This window comes from Crocuta crocuta, unplaced genomic scaffold (genome assembly GCF_008692635.1).
Source record: "Crocuta crocuta isolate KB4526 unplaced genomic scaffold, BGI_CrCroc_1.0 scaffold170, whole genome shotgun sequence".
NCBI lineage: Eukaryota > Metazoa > Chordata > Mammalia > Carnivora > Hyaenidae > Crocuta > Crocuta crocuta.
In genome coordinates, this window is record NW_027527853.1 from 811,782 (window position 1) to 832,795 (window position 21,014).

Consider the following 21,014-nt stretch of genomic DNA (forward strand, 5'->3'; position numbering starts at 1 on the left):
ATGTGTGTATATGAATTAAGGGATTTCTGAGGCTTTGAGAAACATTTTATAAGCCTTACTCTCTGCCCACAATATGCTTGCTAAGCATACACATAATTATGGGCATAGATTTAGTTTTTATATATTACTATATGTTGTGTATCAAATTCAGAATCTGTAGAGAAAGTCAAATGGTCAGTATTGCTGAAAAAGAAAATAAATTGTGATTTCTTCAGACTATATCTTCTGTTATACAGAAGGGAGTGCCATTTAGATTGAGGAGAGAAAGTTAAAAGATATTGATTTAAACGTTTATTAACTCTAAATATATGGGCCGACTTATATGGGACATAGACTGGTTTTGAATAGCTGAGTGATTAAAAGTTTAGGTTCTGGAGGGGTGGCTGGGTGGCTTGGTTGGTTGAATGTCTGACTTTTGATTTCGGCTCACATCATGATCCCAGGGTTGTGAGATCAAGCTCCACATCGGGCTCCATGCTGGGTGTGGAGCCTGCTTGAGATTCTCTCACTCCCCCTCTGTCTCTCTTCCCCATTCGCTCCTGTGTGTGTGCTCTCTCTCTCTCTCTAAAAAAAAAAAAAAAAAAAAGAGTTTACTTTCTGGAATGACAGACCTAGATTTGAATCCCCCAGCTACGTCTTTCTAGTTACTTCCAGCAGGTGACTCTCTCTAAACTTCAGTTTTTTCCTTCTTAAAATAAGGCTATGAGAACCTGCCTATTAGTTTTGTTGTAAAGATGAAATGAGATAATGCATTAAAACATTGCACCCTTGCTGGTATTTAATGAGCGCTCAGGAAAGTTACTTAAGTATTATGATTTATCTGCATGGGGGTGGTAGATGGATTTTATACTTGAAATGAAGTGCTTACAGTGACATCAGCCTTATTTTCATATTGAGTCTTTCATATTACGTCTTCATCTGACAAAAACAGTTTTTTCCTGTTTACCTCTGTGCATGCTACTGTGTGCCTATTCTTTCCCTTTAATAGTGTCACTTTGTTTTAATTCCATCATGCCTTGTGTGGAGTGGATACTAAATAAATATTTGATAGTACTTGTTTTTAGAGAATCTGTTTAAAAGCTCAGGTGGGCCATGTCCAATTTTGCATTCATGAAGTTTCTGCTTTTACATCACCTGGACTTCCAGACTTCCCAGCAACTGGGAGTTATTTCCCTAGCTGGTGCTGGCTGTTGCTAGATTTGACATTGCTGCTTCATCTATCATTCATCTCATGAAGATGCATAGACACATCTGTGGGCATTAATTTGCATGATGTTTCTGACTGATCTGTTCCATATTTTACAATTGCTTTTTCACCATCAGTAACAGAAACCATGCAACTTCATATTCCTTGTAGTGTTTACCCAGTCAATTTCTGTCTTCTTTGGCTTTGGAACATCATTTTAATGACACAGTAGTATTGCATTTTCCTTTATCCCTTTTTTTCCATGGGCTGTAATGTTAAGTGCTATGTGTTATGCAAAGGTTAGTTTTAAAGAACCGAAAACATTTCAGTATTTAATTGCTAAAACATAGATAAATTTAGCCAAGAGGAGCAGAGCAGCAAGTTCTGCCAACATCTTCTGAAATAATGGAGCTCGGGTTCTATTTGCTGTCCCCTAAGGTAATACTTCTCAGACTTTAAATCAGAGTTGTAATCGCTTGAAGAACTTGTTAAAATGTAGATTCTAATTTGTTAGATTGGGATGGACCCTGAGATTCTGCATTTCTATTATGCTGCTGGATCTGTGGACCACACTTTGCATAGGAAGATTTCAGAGCAGAAGTATGATCTGACCAGATGTACAATGAACTATTAAAACACATTTTGCCTTCCATTTACGTTTTTATGGGAATTAATTCTATGGACTTTCTTAGAGCTGGCAAATTATTTATATTAAATATAAATATAAAATAAATAAGAGGAAGATCTAGTGTCATTGAGGATGAATTACAAAGCATATTTAAATTAGTATTAGAGGTTTATTTAGCCATTAAATGTTTCTGTGACCTTGCTAGACATTTTATTTTTACATGTACTCCCACAAATTATTACAATAACTCTGTAAATTAGATCACTATTCTTATTTTACATATAAAGAGATTGAGATTCTGGGAAGTTAAAGAACTTCCCTAAGGCTTCTTAATAAATAGTAAAGCTACAGTCACTTGTTTAGCACTGCAGTAAGCTGCCTTCCTAAGATTGTTTTCCTGGGAAATGAGCACGTATGAATATCTAAACATATCTATGGACACCTCTTTTATGTTTATTTGGGAAATTTTAGATAGTTTAGCTTTGTGAGTCTTTACTATAGAGTTCTGTGAAACTGTTACAGTGGTTAATGGAAGAGGTTACATGCGTGTGTGTGTGTGTGTGTGTGTGTGTATGTTTGAGTGTGCATACGTGTGAATTTTCTTTAAATTAGATGCATCTTATAAGGAGATATTTCTCCTCTCTAAAGCCAGGCACCTGAGATAGATGGTCTCTAAGTTTCCTTCAAGCCCATATATCTTATGATATATGTGATAGTTTTGTTTTTGAAAATGAATTGGGAAATAGATGGGGAATTTAAAACATTTCCACCAGCAGATGGCACTCCAACATTTCTACTACCGGTAACCCTTAGCCATTACAAAGCAGAAAGATAGGAGAAAACCTAGAGATGGTTAAAAATAAGAATAGAAAAAAAAAGCGCCCAACTCATTAAAGTATGATATATTTGTTAACATTGTGATGAAAATTACATATGTATCAAGTAACAGATTCATATATATACAATATATATACAAATTAACATTACATCATAATCCCAAACAGTGCTCCATTACAGTCTTCACCAAATTCTACCGTAGCACTTATCAAATGGATTTTTGTTAACCTGTTGATTTTCCCAGCTAGACTGTGAGGTTTCCAAGGGCAAGGATATTCTTTGGACTCCAAGGATGAGGGAAACACACACTACCTAGCCTATAGTCAGCACTCAATATTTCTCCCTTTCATTCCCCAGAAAATTGGTTAAGTATTACCTTGAATGCAGGAAAGTGTTCAACATTGGTCCATACAAAGCCTTTTGTTTTATTTTGTCCTTTGAATGATTGTTATGGGCATCAACTCTAATGTGTTTGATGTATGCCCTTTGATATTTTTGTATCCTTGTAGCATATATTTGTGTGTGTGTTTAATTTGTACTAATGCTATTATGCTATAATATCCTGGGTTTTTTGTTCTTCACATATTATTCTATTTAAAGCCCACCCATGTTCTTGTATGTACATTCAGTTCATTGCTTATAACTGCTGCCCTCATCATTTTACCTGTCCGTTTCCTTTGTGATGGACATCTGGGGGACTCTAATTGCTCTGTATTAAAATTAAAATTAAAAGTGCTTTATTTGCCAACCTCATTCAAGTCCTCTTGTGAGTCTTTTGTGAGTTGTTTGGGTCATTTATGCCCACAGTGGGATTGCTGAGTCTTAGGGAATATACATATGTAATTTCATTAAATATTGCCAGATCACTCTTCAGAATGGCCCAACCCATTTGAACTCCCATCAGGATTCAAGAAGGTTGCATTCTCTCTGCAAAATCTCTCCACATCCACAATTAGTGTTATCCAATATTCACGTTTTGCCAATCTGATGGCGTAAAGGGAAGACATATTTTTTTAAGGGAAAACATTTCGTGAATAAAGGAATAGTTATTTGAGAACATATTAAAGCTAATAGGATAAATGGTATTTACTTGCATAATTTTCCTCCTTTGAGGATGATCTCTCACTATCTGACTTCCGTTGTTTAAACTTAGGAACAGAGTAGATTCTGATAATTTTTTTTTGAGATATCACTTAGTAGTTGAACTCTTGCTCCTCATTACCTGAAACATAGGAATCAAACAGATTGAAATACATGATATTTCTTGCCATCTAAACTTGTTCTCTGAGGGCACCTGGGTGGCTCAGTAGGTTAAGTGTCCAACTCTTGATTTTGGCTTAGGTCATGATATTGAGACCCACATGCTTGTAGTGGGCATGGAGCCTGCTTGGGGTTCTCTCTCTCCCTCTCCCACTGCCCCTCCATCCCTAAGATTAATTAATTAATTTGCTATCTGAAACTAGAAACCAAATAGAGTTATATAGCATGGATAGAGGATATGCTGAGGCCCCACTCCAAATCAGTTATCAGAATATCTGTGGGTGTACCCAAGCATGATTATTTTTAAAAAGCTTCTAGGTGATTTTAATATGTAGCCAGAGCTGAATGTCAGTGGCTCTAGACTCTCAAATTATTTTTATTTCTTCCTGAAAAGGAAAAACATTTAAAAGTATTTAAACAGTACTGTTTTGGTTAGGCTTTCGAAAATCAAGGAAGAAATGTAATATTTAAGAGTCTGGTGGAAATGAAGTATTCTTTCTAAAAGTTAGAGCACATCATTGTCTCTAGGTGACCAAAAGAACTAAAAGAATTGGAAAATTTGTTGAGAGTTAACATTGGTAAGGTTTAGCATAATTAATTTTGAACCAAGGAAGGACTTGGATCTGCCTCTATGGCAACAAAACTACTCCAAAGAGTTAGGGGTCTGGATGTTAACATGGGCAGAGGTAAAATACTCAAATGTATGTACAAGTAGTCTATCAACTGATTTTGATTATTGAGAAGTAGACTGAACCTGTGGTAGGCTTTCTATTGCCAATATTTGTTTAACTGTCATTATGAACCAAACACATTAGGATATTTAAAAAGGTCAGAGTGTGCCATCAGCCTAGGGAACAAAAGAAAACGCAATCACTGTTAGTTGCTCTTTGGGGGTTAACAAACACAACTGTGTTCCATGCAAATGTCTTATTTGCTACAGGATTAAATGCTACAGACTTTTGAACTGAACTCTTTAGAGGCAATTACATTTATGGTTATGAGTTTACGTATATAATGAGGAAGAACAATCATAGGGTTGTAAATTCCTTTCCTTTTCAACTTTCAATGTGGAGAAAGTATTGTCATCCCTTGTTTATCTAAGCATGGTAGAGACAGCTTTTGTTATTTCCTAACACTGTCCTTTGTCCACACCATTGCTTTCTCCTGTCCTAATGAAAAAATGAAGAAGGCATGTAAAACTTAACTTTTTTTTTTTTCCTCTTTCAGGTATTCGTCACAGGCAGAAGAGCCTGCATGGTTAAACTATGTGGTATGTACTTGTTTTACTTCTGCATTTATTGATGTCATTATTAGAGTTGACCTTTTGTTTCAACTTTATCACTAAGTTCTTTATATATAATGTAATTCTTGCTTTAGTCATCAATTAAGGGGATGTATTTGTGGCAAGTATGGGTGAAAAGGAGTGAGAGATTACAAGAAATATACAATATTATATACATATAAAATATACAATATAACTGTATAATATTTTGGAATTCATAAAACACTTTATCCATACATAACCTTATTTGCTTCTTACTCTAGGATATTATATTAGTTTTACAGAGTAGGCAGCTGAGACAACAGTTCAAAATTTTACCCAAGGTCACAAAGTTAGGATCTGGCAAAGTCAGGACTTAAACTCGGGTCTCCCAACTCCTAGTCCAAGGATTTTTCCATTGTACATTGATAAGTTGTTAAAGGATATGCACATTTTAGCCCCTTACAATAGAGTGTGTTGGTTATGAACACAGACATAGGTTTTGGAGTCAGGTAGCCTTAGGTTTCAATTCTTGCTACCACTTACTGGCAGTGTCATGAGAAAGTTGCTTAACATCTCTGAGTCAGTTTTCTCCTTTGTAAACTATGTATAATAATGAATTATATCTACCTCTAAGAGTTATTTGAGAAGATTAATAAGATAACGTATGTATAATTCTGGGTACCATTGTGTGACCACAAGATCTCAATAAATAGTAGTCATTGTGAACAAATCTACAGGCAATGATGAGACAGATTGGCTGCTATAACTTCAGAGTGCTTCTCAGTTGTAATTATTGTGGCAAGAATTTTTTCTTGTTATTTGACATCTAGGTATAGTTTTTCCAGAAGGGGGGAAATGAGTATAGAAATAACTATAGCTCTGAATGTTTAATAGAAAGGGAGGTGGCATATAGAGTCAGTGAGTTTGTGAGAGGTTGAAAAAAACATAGGAAAAATGGTGGAAATTACTGTAGTCAAGATGACCATCATTAAAAAGCATGCACATCTTGCAGCAATACTGTCTACTAACTACAAAGTAGAATTTGGCCATAAACACAGGATATAGCATTAGTCCCAGTCATTAGTCTTGGTACCATATTGGTCACTGGCATATCTCTATTGGTCTGAGAGGTAATGATAAAAATACTACAGTGATTTTTCTGGAAGCTAAATTTATTTAGTTTAAACACTTGTTTTTTATTTTTGACATACCATTTCAACTTTTTTTTTGGCTGTTAAATTTTTTTTTCTTTTGGGAAGTAATAGTGATAAATAGTTGACAAATTTTTTAAGGTCCTTGCTAGACAAAATAAAAAGTTGGCAGATATATGTCAGCTCTGCTTCACTAATATTTATTTTGAAATCCCATAGTCTAGAAATCACAGAATGAGTTAATCTTCAAGAATTTTTACAGGTTTGGGAACCTAGATGCTTAGATATCAAAGGAATTTATCTATGAGGACCATTCAGTAAGATCAGGAAGAGCATTTCTAAGGAGATGCATCTAGTTGCCAATAATTCGTGTTTTATACTGAGGCCTAATTCTTGTCCCTTAGGAAATTACAATTTAAGACAGACCAGAGGTACAGGTGGTTGCCACTCAGCACATAGAAGCTAAGGAAGAAAGTAATCTAACATACAGATTAATAATGAGCTACTTACAGTATGATATGGGGAAGCGAGGCTATTTGGAAAGAGTAGCCCTGTAAAAATCTTTATCCACAGTAGACCAAAGGACCAAACAATCAGGTCATCTTGTAGTCAACCAGGGCTATCTGGAACTCCTTAAATGTTATTGAATTGCTTTCTTTGCCTTGATGTCCTGGGGCTGTATATGACTATAGAATTTCAGTGGCTAGACTAAAGAAGATGGTTTTCATCAGGAATTTTTTTTAAAAGCACTTTTTTTTTGGTTTTGGTTTTTGTACTACATACAGGTTCTGATGAGAACATTTAATAATGGTTAAAGTAACTAGGTCACCAAGCAATTATACAATAGTTGGGTAAGTAAGCTAAAATTCTGGATAAAGTTAGTAATTAAACAGTTTCTCATTATACCCAAGTTCATCCTTAGTCCCAAGAGTATATATTTTTGAAAGGTACATTAATTATAGACATCTAGTGGGTGAGTGATCTATTTCATTTATGTTGTTCCAGTCTCACTGAATGTGGCTTCTAAAAGTACATTCACTTGTAAGCCAGGGAGTGTTTTGGCCCTTGGAAAATCTGACTCTTCGTTAAACATAAATAATTGGTTTTAATTCTGAATACAGCAAATAAACTAATGGCTTCTGAATTTGTAAAATAAGTATTTCCTAAAGGAGTTGACCAGGAAAATACTAATAACTGGGAAAACAAATTACTGAACAGAAACCTAAAACAAAGTTACTGTGACAAATAAAAGTCTTACGGTTTTTTACATTCTTCTTGAAAGCAGTACATGATTTTAGTGTGTTGAGCACTATTTGATTTACCATTAATTTATTTCATAGACATTTATTGAGTGCTTGCTAAGTGCCTGTGTCTTGAGATACAAAGATAAATAAAAATCTTTGCTCCAGGCTGTCACTATCTTAAGGAGGTACTCAATACACATTTTTAAATTACAGTAATTTTTACTGGTACTTACACCATACCACACACCCACACATAGAAACACACACATATTTTAAAGGATTTAGTTGTATTAAAGATTTTCAGGAACGAAAAGAAGCAGGCAGTCCTTAAGGGCCGAAGCCTGCATGTAATACTTCAGTATAGCATCTTGGTTTTTAAAATCCTTTTTAAATAATATGTCTTGGATTTTCTTTCTCCTTTGGCCTTATTTTATGCAGTCCTAATTGTAGGAGGTCTTCATGGCACTTCCCAGTCTAACCCAACCTAACTTCTGTATTTCTTGGTTGCTTAATTAGAAAGAAGCTCCTCAGGGAACCTCAGCTGAAGGTCATACATTCCAACCCCTTTCAGATTCCTGAATCCTGTCTGGGGGGAAAGAAGGGGACACAGGTTGCTATTTCAGTTTATGTGGTCTCTGAGACTGCCATTTGCACATCTACGTTTGGGGAACACTTTTGCTCAGCATTTTAGAATTTTGCCTGTTTGCTATCTGGAGGCCCTGGGACGCTAATGCATACCCACAATGGGTAAAAAAGAGATCTTCATCTACCAAGTAGAAGGCCCATTTTGTTCCAGAAAGAAGCTGAAAGTAGGGCCCAATCATGTGACTACAGCAAATTGGGCCTTTCCCCCCATGCGTTTGGGTATGGGACCCGTGGCTCCGCCTGAAAGGTGTGGGTCAGCATCTGTGAGCTAGGGCTGGTGGTGTGCCATGAGGCTCCTGGCTGGCTGTTCTCGAGCATACAGGGACTATGTCCGGTTGGACACTGGCATGGACACCTGGCCGACTTTGAAAACCCAGCTGTGTTACTCTATTCCTTTCCGGCACCATAAAGGCGCACTTCCACTCAGGAAGGATGCCCATGGTCGATCTCAAGAAGGGACTGGAAGGGCAAGTCTAAGTCGGCTCCTGCAGCGGAGTGGCCAAGCCATGGCTCAGATGGGCAAAGCCCCGCCCAGAATATCCAAGCACCGACCAAGTTGCTTTGACTTGAACTAAGCGTATATTGAAGTCCCCAAGACACTTTCTCCTCGGCTGCGGTCAGAACGGAGCCACGCGCAGCCTGGGTCCTTTGCCCCTACGGGCGGATAAGCCCTTTGACCTGGTCATTCTTTGTATTCCTTCTGGCCACTGTTTTCCCTAACGGAGTCAGAGGATGCTTCTGTGTGGCTGCCCAGCACATCGCAGAGGTCCATACTTGTGTCCGTGAAGTGCACTCTATGCTCTGGCAGGAATCACCGTCACCGCCGCAGGACCCCCTCTGCAACTTAACCTCTCTAGCTCGGGCTGCTTCAACCAAAAGGAAAGGGCCCAGTGGAAGAAATGCCTGCCGCTGTCAGGAGAAACAGGCGCGCGGGGACGACGCACTCTTTACTCCAGCGCGCCCAGGGCTGGCGCTGGGGCTTTCCTGTCGGGATGGAAGCTAGAACCGCCCTCCCCAGAGCCTCCTTGAGAGGGAAGTAAAAACAAGACGTCCCGCCCCGTACCCAAAACGTTACTACCACACAGTTTTGATCCACCTCTCCGCTTCCTGACTCTAGAGGGTTAAATCAGGAGGGTACAACGCCACCCCTTCCTCCTACTTCCCGCCTCCCCCCCCCCTTACCTTTAAAAAGTTAAAAAATGTCTGCAGTTGAAATCTCTTAAAGGGGCGGTGCTGGTGAACGAGTACTCTTGGCACGAGTTGCTGAGAAGGCTGGCTAGGGGCGTGAGTTCGCTCCACCAGCACCAAAACACTGAAAAAAAAAAGGGAGAGAGAGAGAAAGAGAGCGAGAGAGGGGGGAAAAAAGGAAAGGAAAAAAAAGGGGGGGGAGGCCGACAGACACACACTTTAGATAAGGACAATTAGTCACCAGTGAGACCTTGTAGGAAGAGAGGTTTAAATCAGAGGGATTTAATGAGGGTGCTCTGTGCCTTCCCTGAAGCCATGCCCTCTAGCAACTCCCGCCCCCCCTCGTGCCTAGCCCCGGTGGCTCTCTTCTTGGCTCTATTGCTCCATTTCTCCCTTTCCTCCCAAGCTGGAGACAGGAGACCCTTGCCTGTAGACAGAGCTCCAGGTTTGAAGGAAAAGACCCTGATTCTACTTGATGTGAGCACCAAGAACCCAGTCAGGACAGTCAATGAGAACTTCCTCTCTCTGCAGCTGGATCCGTCCATCATTCATGATGGCTGGCTCGATTTCTTAAGGTAAGGCAGGGGCTTCCATGGATCATTATTTTTTTAAGTAACACCCTCCTCCCTCTTCCTATCCCCCATTCCAAAGGGGAAAGAAGAAGAAGAAAATAAGCCAAGCGCATCTCACAAAGAAGAAAAGAGGTTTTCCTTCTCCTGGAATATTTGCTGTGAGGCTTTAACTGGTGATTGAGAAAAGCAATGTTTTCTATTAAGATGCACATGTTTGCAATGCAGAAGGCATTTCAGAAACTTATCAGTTATGACTGAAAAAATGTTGTGCTTACATATATCCACAATTAGCCTCCCCTTCTCCTTCTGAAAAAGAAACAAGAGGTTCAGGGCAGTTACAAAAGCGAAGAAAAGGTCTCGAGCAACAAAGACCCGAGAGGAATAGATGTGTGTGTGTGTGAGAGTGTGTGCCCGTGAGTGTTGAAGCGGGGGGTCGCACAAAAGTGGGATTTTCCACGAAGAGATTTGTCCGTTCTCTCCCACTCCCAGACAGAAAACGAATTTAGGCAGAGGTTTGAACGGTGGGCAAGTTAGATCGGATTTTTGAAGTTTTCTTTTATATACTCTGCTGTCCTCTGCAGACATCAGGACTTTGTAAGAGGCTTTTTTATAGACCGAATGGCCCCCCAGTCCCTCCTACTTAAATCTCCTGCGGTAACTGCATAGTTTAGTTTTTCTTCAAAGGAAAAAAATTCTCGCTCCAGTCATGGGGTATATAAGAAGAGCGGAAGGGGTCCTAGAAATACTCCGGGGATGTTCCGGAGGTTTGAACCTGGCACCAGCGGATTACTGAACCGCGTGGTTTGTACCATGGACTCCCCCCTTACTCAAGGGTTTGGAATCTAATTGAGCTCACTCTCTCCCTGGGTTGTTACTGTGTAGCAGTTAGGCAACTATGATCCCTTCCCTTCAGGGACAGTTCCAGTGCAAAAAATAAAATAAATAAATCGTCTGCAATGTCGAATCCAAGTGTTGATTTTTTAAAAATTCCCTCCGAATTGGAGCCTCAGCTGTGGGCTTCCCCAAAGAGCCCTGAGCGCTCTCCCAGTCCCACTCTTCTGCCGGGAGGCCGCGTCCGCCCCGCGTCTTTCGTGAGTATCTTTCACTCCTTGCGAAATCCGCTTTGCTGCTGGCGCGCTCCCGCTCTTCGGCTGTGCGGGACGGCCGGGGCCTCGGCCGGGTCAGCGGACGCGGCAGGTAGCGGGAGGCGCCACGCGGAGCGCTCCTTCCACGTGGAGCGGGCGTTGCGGGAGAACCGAGCGACTGGTGTTGCTGTCGCTGCGGCTGTTTCGGTTGCTGCCCGTGCCTCCGCTGGGAAGGCGGGAAGAGCTCTGCGCCGCCCGGCTTCCCCCTCGGAGTTCTGCCGTGCAGGGGAGCGCGTCTCTAAGCTCGTCTGTTGGTGGGGGTGACGGGGGTTCGCTAAACACACGCCCCACCTGCACTGCACTACTCCTGTTGCGCGGACGCCCTCAGGCTTCTTTCTCCTACCTTCCTTTCTTTTTAAACCATCTTGTTAAATGCTTGCTGCTTAAAGGATTTTGGAAGGAAGCTTTTCGGGGAAGAAGCCGTAGCAGGGCGCATTTGCATTAGCTGTATAGGCTTCCGGTCGGACGGTTGTTGGAAATGCCTTTTCCGCGGGGCTGCACTCGCGCGGAGGTCTCCTCTGCCCGCGCCGTGGGCCCGCGTGACGCCCTGCCGGCGCCCGTCCCAGAACGCAGTCCTGGAGTCCTCGCCAAACGACGTCCCCGGCCACCGGACTTCTCGGGGCGGCCACGCGCGGCTTTTGTCAGGAACTCCCCGAAATTGGAGTCCCCAGCTTTTTTCTCTCATACCCACCTACCTCCTTTATGACTTTCTGTAATTTCTCCATTTGGATTTGGATTTTCAGAACCTGAGCCAGTAAAGCGTTAAAAGTAACTTAACAGATCCGGATTCAAATTCTTTGGGGCTAAGGGCACTTGCTCCGCTCCTTCTTCACCCCTTCCTGAAGTAGCGTTTGGCTTTTAAAACTACTTATGGAAATCATGAACTTAAATAGACGTAAATGCTGGTGTTCCGATGCTCCTCGAGTGGCCTCAGACGAGCAGGTCCACATTTCTGCAAACTTGACTTTTCCTAGAGCTAACTTCCAAAGGGGCCCACGTAGGAAGGAAAAGATGGAGCTGAAGTCGGAGAGTGGAGAGGATGATGTTACCCCTCCTGAGATCAGGCTGAATTTAAGGGGCCAAAGAGACATTGCTTTTACCGTACAAAGCAGGGATGGGGAAAGTTCTCAGAAAAGCAAGGATTTACTCCGGAAATCTCTCGCCCAGTGTTAGTGAGCTGGTTGTTACAAGATAGTATTAAAGGAAGCTCAACTTTAGCATTAAAAAAGAACCAACCTGAACTCAGGAATCTGGTCTGAAAGAAAGGAGGCAGGTTTCACCTTCTTCACAGAGGTTGCAGTGCCCCTGGGGCAGGGGACGCAGATTCCGGCTTCCAGCCAGTAAGTTTGGCAAAAGTCGGAGCTCGGCAGTCCGCGCGCTGCGCGTCTCCGCCAGGAGCGCTTTCCCGGCAGTGGCAGAAGCTGGGCGACTGCGCCTAAGCCCCGTCTCAGCAGAAGTGCTTACCCCCGGCCCCCCACACGCACTGTGTTAACAAGCAGACTAACGTTTGGGAAGAAGTACCTTTGGCGAGCGGCGTCGGGTTGTCTGAGGGAGGGGGCCGCGCGGCCCGCTGGGCGCAGGAGGCGTAGCCCCGGGAGCCAGGCGCACGCGAGACGCCGGGGCCGGCGCGGATGGCGGGCTGGGGACGGACACGGCCCGTAGCCTTCGCCGGGTTGCTCACGGAGAGTGGGGAGAGAGCCATGGTCGGTGCCCCGCGCCCGGTCGCCTCCCCCCGCCCCGGATCCTTTCCTCTCTCTTTCTCTACCCCTACAGCTCCAAGCGTCTGGTGACCCTGGCTCGGGGACTTTCGCCCGCCTTTCTGCGCTTCGGGGGCAAAAGGACCGACTTCCTGCAGTTCCAGAACCTGAGAAACCCGGCGAAAAGTCGCGGGGGCCCCGGCCCGGATTACTATCTCAAAAACTATGAGGATGGTGAGAAACTTGCTTCAAGTCTAGCAGGATGGGGGAAGTTTGAGGAATAGGAGTGAACTCTCGCTGTGTGTGGTGGGGTGAGGGCGGGTGGGCAGAGGACTTGGAGAAGAGCCTGGTAGAAGCTCCTCTGAAAAGCTGGTAGCTGCAGGCTAGGGGACACCGGAGTTTGGGACTTCTGACGTGATTACGCAAAGGGGGTCACCAGGTTGTCCTGGTCCAGGCTGCCCGGCCTTTCGCTGGGCGGCCGCGCTCCAAGGCCGAGAACTGGTAGCCAGAACAATTAGCAGGCTAGACCTGTGGGGAGATAAGTGGGTTTCTTGAGAAAATTCAGACAGGTTCATAGGCTACTAAAGGGTTAGGGTCACGTTTCATTACTAAAACTCTAGAAAAGTGCCTTTGTTGTGTTTTTTTTTTCTTCTCTTATTTCTTGCTTTCTTGAGATGAGGATATGGGTGATTCAGCCTCTTTTGAAACCCACTCTAAAGTTTTCTGGACAATATCTTTTAGATTGGACCTTTGTTAGAGAAGGTTTGAAAATCTCCACAGTGGGTTCTCCTTCAGACTGCCTAATGTCACATTCTTTTTTCTGTTTTAAAAGGAGATTATAAATGCCAGCCTTCTTTCTTGCCAGGACCGAATAGTTAAGTGTTGGAAGGGCTTTGAAACTCCAAATCTAATATTACAGTGTGAGAGGCCAATTTTTTTAGGTTTGAACAGTTTCATTTTTACTAGGAAGAAATGAAAATGACATTTTAAAGTTTTGTCTAGAGGATATAGTGTTAATATATATGAACTTTCTTTGTGGGGAGGGAGACATAAGTCTTTCAAATAGTCAAGATAGGAACTGGTGGATCCTCAGCTACTGAGGCTGTTTAGATTGTATAAAAGAGGTATTGGTGTCCATTCTTGGAGGGTTATCTCTGCCCTGCTCTCTTCTCCTAAGTGAGCTCCAGTTTTATTTTTAAAGGGCTCAAGGACAGGTTCTTAGAGCTTCCTGGATTTTGTTACATCTTGTCCTCATAAATCAGCAAAACTAGGAAATGTCGTTGTATATTCTGGGGTTTCACTGAATGGGAATTCTGGAGAGATCTATTTCAAGAGTGGCTGAGAAACGTTTTTTTTCTTAAGTGCCAGAATGGAGAAAGAGAGCAAGGCTGAGTCTTCTTGAGTTTAAAGCACGAATAGGACTTAGTCTTATAACATTTGCCAAAGTATATAGGAGTTTAAAGTGACATCTTTTCAAAGGTAAATGTCATTACCATAAAAATTTGGATTGTAATAGATTTTGCTGTCACTTAGCATAAAATGCTGAAAGGTAAAAGATAATCCTGAACAGCAGCTCTGATCGTAATTTGACCCAGGGCCTTATAGCTCCCAGGGTCACTGTCAGCTCTGTGCTCAGACATGAGAGGGGAGACTATTACTGTTTTTCCTCATGAAACAGCTCTTCTTTGAATCCATGTGAACTACTTCTTTGGTTTGTGAAAAAATGTATGAGCTCCAAGAACCACTGAGGTAAAAAGGACCACTATAAGTTAAAGGAATTGGTCCTTTTCTCCCAAACATGTACTAGGATTATATTACCAATTCATTGAGAACATGAGATCTGCTTAAAATGAAGGATACAATTTGTTTCCCTTTGTGAAAGGAGAAAGTGGGCATTATGGGGAGAAAGGAAATTGGCAGAAGTCCGTGCCCCATAAAACTTCATAGCATTTAGAAAAAAATCAGAAACGGAGAAGATCTAAGAGGTCATCTTCAATATTCCCATCACTTCAGGGCCCAGTACAGGATCATTCCATATGGAATCCTTTTCTTGTTTTGTCCAACCTGGTATTAAATATCTCTAGGAATGTAGTTTTTATCACATTTACAGGAGAGAGTTCTATCCCATAGGTTTTTGACAGCATATTTATCCTGGATTTTCCTTTTATAAGTACATTATTCTCTAAATATTTATGATGATGATGATGATGATGATTTTGCATTTTTTAGACCTCAAAATAATTTCTGTCTTCGCTGTGTCAACTTCAAAAAAAAAAAAGGTTTCCTCATAGCTGTTTTTTATCTAGACTACTTGGATTTAATTCCTTTAAAACTTTCTTTAAAATCAGTACTTCCAGACACTAATCTATTTTACTGCTCCTAGCTGAACTCCTTTTGATTTATGTCTCCCCAGTAATAAGATGCTCTGAACTATATCAGTATTTGAGGCCTTAGCAGAGTTAAAGAGAGTAAGAATGCCCTATTTCTGCCTTTTGATGCTCAGAAATCCTTAAATCACCCATATTGTCTTTGTTGTTGCATGTTGCACTACAGAATTTAAGGCAAAAATGTTTTTGGTATAGTCTTAGCAATTTTGCAAACATTATACTTCAGTTGTCACTTTATCCAGTAATAATTATCTCAACATGAACATCTTAAAAGTAATTAGATCTAAGTAAACGGCCCTTTAATAGGCACTTGGGCATAAGCACCTTATTAAAAAAAATGTATTGACATAATACAAAGTAATGACATACATTTTGAGTAATAAGATAACCCTACTGGCATATTATGAAACTGAATGTTATAGTTAAGAGAATATGGAATTTGTATTTAGAAAGCCTGTATTGCAGGCTTCACTCTATCACTTTTGATTGTGTGGCCCTGGGCTTGCTGCTTCTCTATAGCATATGGATGATGATAATACCTGCTGTGCATTGCTTCTGTCAGGCTTTTAAGATGTCATATGTGTAAAATATTTTGTCGGTTACAAAGCACTATATAAAGGCTAAGGCTCTTAACTTTTATGAAGGCAATTTTGGAATATTTATAGCATTTAATATTTTAAGGTGGGATTAACGAGTGAATAAGATTTGATGAGACAGAAGTTTATACATAAGAAAGGAGATAGAATTGGGGAATTGGTAAAAAGGATTAAGTGAATGTAGGGAGAATTGTCTTTAAGGGATCGAGGTGGAGAACATAGGGTGGCTTACCTTTTTTGTGGTAATGAGAGAAGATCTTTAGTTTTGTTATATGCTAAGAGTAAAATTAACCAATAGTACTTGGGTAAAATATACTTTTATAATTAATGTATTCATATAGCCACCTTGATGTGATTTGTTATTGTTTCCCCCTGAATTAATAGAGCAATTAACAAGTCATGTGGCTTCTATTTTCCAAATAGTTTTTAAGCACTTTAATGCCACTGCATTTTCTCTAATTTTCTAAAACCATTGTTTATGTATCACTTTGGGAGAGTCTTTGGTTACTCTTTTAATACAGTTATCTACTCTATGCTTAGGCAGCTTGAATTCCATACAAACATGGTGATGATGTAAGAAATAAAATAGGATTGTTTTTTATACCTTGGAATCTTGCCTTTTGCCTTACCTTTTGTATACACCATTTATTATGCCATCAAAAGTCAGCTTAATATCTAAAATATCATACATATTATATCACTCTTCTGCTCAGAAATTCTGATTATTTTTGGATTGCTTTCAGAAAATTTTCAAACTCCTCAACTTGACATTCAAAGCTTTTCACATTTTAAGTTAAGCTTACATTTTGCATTATGTGTTTTCGTATTTTTTATTACTGTCCCTTTTGATTTTCATTGTTTCCTTAGAGCACCTTCATTATTTCAATCCTATACCTTTGCTCAGCCAGATATCTCTGTTTTGATTGCCTTTCTCTTGGCTCTATTCAAATCTCACCCCCTACCCAATTCCTGAAGGCCCATTGCAAATGCCCCTTATATTCATAAGGCCTTTCCTGAGCATGCATAGTGATCTCTTCTTTCTGTAGTCCATTGTAGCTTTTACTCTTTATATTGTTCTTTTCAGCTTCTTTGGCCTTGTTTTGCTCTTTAACTCTTCACAGGTATATGAAAACTTTTCCTCTCTGTTAAATGTTTTACCTTTTCAGTTAGAATGCAAATTCTTTATAGGAAGGGACCATATCTAATTATTGTATATTCTGAAATGTCTAGTATTATATAGAGCTTCAGCAAATAATTTTGGATATATATTGGGTTAAGAACATTGTTAAAGGCCTGGGAAAATGGAGGTGACTAATGAAGAAATGAGTGATTTTGTATGTGAAGATTCTATTCCTTTTTTAGTTTCAGTGCATAGTCTTGTAAGTCTATTCTTAATGCTTATTTTAATGACATTCTTCATTATTTTAACCATATACTCTTAAGTAGTCTAAGTCATCTTGGTTTCATGCTATGCATTAAATCAACTTTACCACCTGGTTTAAAGATTTGCACTATTTTTCTATTGTATCTGTTTCTTCTTTGCCTTTACTTTTGCTTTTCCTTGTTAGCCTTAACTTCGTTTTATGCCTAATTTTCCAATTCATGATTTAATAGTTCTTTTTCACAAACTTAGAAAGTTTTTTTTATCTCCTTCACCTTGATTTTCTCTTCAGAGAGCTTTTCAAATTCTAAATGATGAATATGAGTGCACTTTATAAACTCTCAGGCACTACATGACTATTATTATTGTTCGACTTTCTCCCGGAAGTTTTCCCAGTTTTAGAGGTGAGGTAGTTAATTCTTTTTCTTTCAATTTCCTTTTCATCAATCAAGACGTAAGACATAAGAATAGCACAACTGCCAAAATACATATTTGCCTTGAACTTCCCTACCTTTTGCCATCTAATTTTATTTTACATAAAGGTTTCTTGAAATTCAGTTAATATTGATTACCTACTCTGTTTAGTTTCATGCTAGACAAAGAATGGCAGAATATTAACATAGTGTCCCAAATCACCATTAGAACACAGCAGTGTTCTTGCTGTAAGCAAGGTCTACTAATCAGTGTTAAAATCAGACCTGTAAGCAAGGTCTACTAACCAGTGTTAAAATAAGTCGGTGAGAGCTTAATGTAAAACTGGATATTTGCATAGATTCAAAGCATCTCTCCCATAATATTTATTAATGAATTGTTGCGGTGGTTTTAGTTTATGTCCACAAAATCTTTGATACTTCTTTGTCTTTGTCTAGGAGATAGAACTTAACTTTTGTCCCTGTAAGTGTCTGTTGGATTTAATGATTTGCTTCTAAAGAAGAGAGTCTGTAAAGGGGAAAAAACTAACTTTACAGTTGAGAAATGGACAGACATCGTTTCAACAAAGTGATCAAGCTTAATATAAACAGATAAATCATGTTGATAATCATGTATTTCCTGATAAGATGTGATGAGAAGGGACTCACCTTTGTGATATTCTTTGCAAGAATTCCTAATTCTCTGTAATTATGAGAAAACACTAGCCAAAACAAACTGAAAGACATTCTACAAAATAACTGACCTGTACCCTTCGAAAGACACTGACTACCCCTCCTGTCAATGAACTAATAACTTAATTGGTGAGATAACATTTATACGGATAAAACTTAAGAGTAACTCAGAGACAATATGGAAAGAAGTGCTAAGTGAAACATTATAATTTGCCAAGTGTAACAGGAAAAGTAGAGATGAATATAGGCCAGATTTAGGTAGGAGTTATGTTAGGCCTTGTGAAAGATAGGTGGACTTTAGACAGGTAGAGTTAAGAAGAGAGGACATTTAGCTCAAGGGAAAGAGCATGAGGCAAAGTCTAAATAAGTATTTGCATAGTAAGGAGACCATCCTGGCTGCATAGAAGGTACATGTTAGGAATTATCTTAGTTCATGTTGCTACAACTATGTTATTTTTGTATAGAAGTCTACTTGCACATATTTTTGTTAATTCAGAAATGTTTGTAATTAAAACATATAAAAAAGTGAATTTTAGAAATGATTCTAAGAAAAGCTCATATTGTTAGGATTATGTTTAAATTGAGTTTTAAGAAGTTCTAATATATTTTTGCGAGCTCCAAAATATGTAATTGAAGAAGAACAAGGAAGTATATGTTTGAGGGAAAATGTTGGTTAGGTCAATCTAGATTAGATTATGAGAGTCTTGAGCTTTAGGCATAGCATAATGTTATTGTACCTATACAAAAATAGAGGCTGTTATAAGTTCTATTATTCGATTGGAGAGGGCAAGGACATGTTTTCAACATGGGCAGTGACCCTTGCCCTCTTTTGAAAATTACTACACATGTTCACATACTCTAGCTGAAGTGTTTTGTAACTGTACTTGGTGAGGTTTGAGTTAGGAAGCATGATTGAATTTAAAATTTAACAATTTAAAATTTAAATTTAATAATTTGGTTCTTACATTATAGGGTACATAAAAGAAAAATAAAGTTTTGGAACTTGCCTGATAAGTTTTACATTACACTTCTAATGGAATAATAACAGGTTAATATTTTATAGTATTGATTCATTCATGAATTTACTCATTGAGCAAGCATCTAGTTCCTGTTTGACACTAAGGCTGAGAAAATGAATGAGACCGAGGCATTAATGTCAAATTACACACTACTGACCTCTTGTCACTTTAGCAGCAGCAGCCAAAAGCAGTTGCTCGAGATTTTTAGGCTAAAGAAAAACTTCCAGCTTCATCATTTGGTATTTCATGACTTGTCTGCCAGCAACTTTAGAAGGATTTGATTCAATTTAATATTTTATTAAAGGGTGTCAGAAATTACTTGAAGTTTTATATATGTTTTATTCTGCCTTTTGGAAACAAAATGGATGCATTTTCTGTAATGTTTAAAACTTGGTACCCAAGTCCTGAGTGCTAGCTGAAGCTCACTGTGAATTTGAATATGGTATCTCACAAAGATATAGTCATCCTCTCATTTAGTCACAATTTAATATTATGGCCACCTGTAGAGTGCTGGAAGTGGTAGAGATCAGGAAACCCTGGGGTCTGTTATGAGTAAAGGTGGCTTAATTAATTTCAGTGAATCAGAAAGTTCAGTAAATAAACCTTATAGTCACAACCACATTTGTATAATTTATCACTTGGTCATTGGGACAAAAGGTAATGCACAGACAGTTGTATGTTCCTGTACAACACAATTCTGCTACTGTTGCCAATACCAAGTATCATTCTCTTGCCAAATGAGTTTAAATTCTCTTTCCTGTTCTCCCAAGCTCTCCTGATGGGATGAGTACTTCATAGAAGAAAAGAAATTACTTTCATGAATCCCTGGGCCTGATCAGGCTGCTAGTCACACAGTCTGGGCTCCTAGAGTCAGGAGCCTCTTCTGTGATTCCTTCATCAAAATAGATTAACTTCGGTGCTTCCTAGTGCCTTAATCAAGTTTTCAGCTATCTCAGTCTATGAGGCAGTGGATTGGAAATACTGAAGGGTGTGTGTGTGTGTGAGTGTGTGTGTGTGTGTATGTGTGTGTGTGAGAGAGAGAGAGAGAGAGAGAAAATATTAGCATGAGAGAATTGGGTGTGTTTTATTTCTTGCACTTGTCTGTGGATAGTGACGTAGTCAGGGTAAACACATATTTCTGATTAGTGGCCAGTGTAACAAGGTATGGGTACCTTGTTGAACTCTACTGTCCTTTGGTTTCATGATTTGATTGAGTGAGGTTCAGTTCTGTCCATTTTCTTCAATTTAGTGTAGTGAAAAACAGTGTAATTTTGCTTAATTTAATCCTTTTAAATAAAATCAACTGTATGCCAAGCTCAGTGCTAGATATTGGGACTACCAAGAGGAATAAAGCATGAACTGCAGTCTCAAAGTGCTCTGGTCTTATATATTTGTAGAGTTTCAGAGTAGCCTTAGTATTATCTCTTTCCTTCAGTCAGATTAATCTTTGCTTAGTCCCTCCACTTTGCTTATATATCTTTCACCTTGAACATTCCTCTTCCCTCTTGAATTGAAAATTTACTTGTCCTTCAAAGCTCTGCCTGTCTTTTCTCCTATTAAAACTTCTGTTAAGCCAGTCCTCATTCATCTCTCCTCATTTTCTGAATTTTTCTGAAATTCTTCTCTGAATACTCAATCTAGTTTAGTCGAAGTGCCCCAGAATTGATGTTTGATTGACTTAAGCGGACATCATTTTTGTCTTTAAGAATTT

At 39.6% G+C, this 21,014-nt stretch overlaps 1 protein-coding gene across 3 annotated transcripts in view; it reads left to right on the plus strand.

The window, feature by feature from the left end:
- The first annotated feature begins 9,688 nt into the window (after positions 1–9,688).
- The window catches only part of HPSE2 (heparanase 2 (inactive)), a 608,936-nt gene continuing 597,610 nt past the window's right edge, over positions 9,689–21,014 (plus strand). For all 3 annotated transcript variants that reach the window (XM_077780539.1, XM_077780549.1, XM_077780559.1), the window contains exons 1-2: positions 9,689–9,978; positions 12,894–13,051. In XM_077780539.1, the coding sequence (XP_077636665.1) occupies positions 9,689–9,978; positions 12,894–13,051 (448 nt within the window). The remainder of the gene's footprint in view (positions 9,979–12,893; positions 13,052–21,014) is intronic.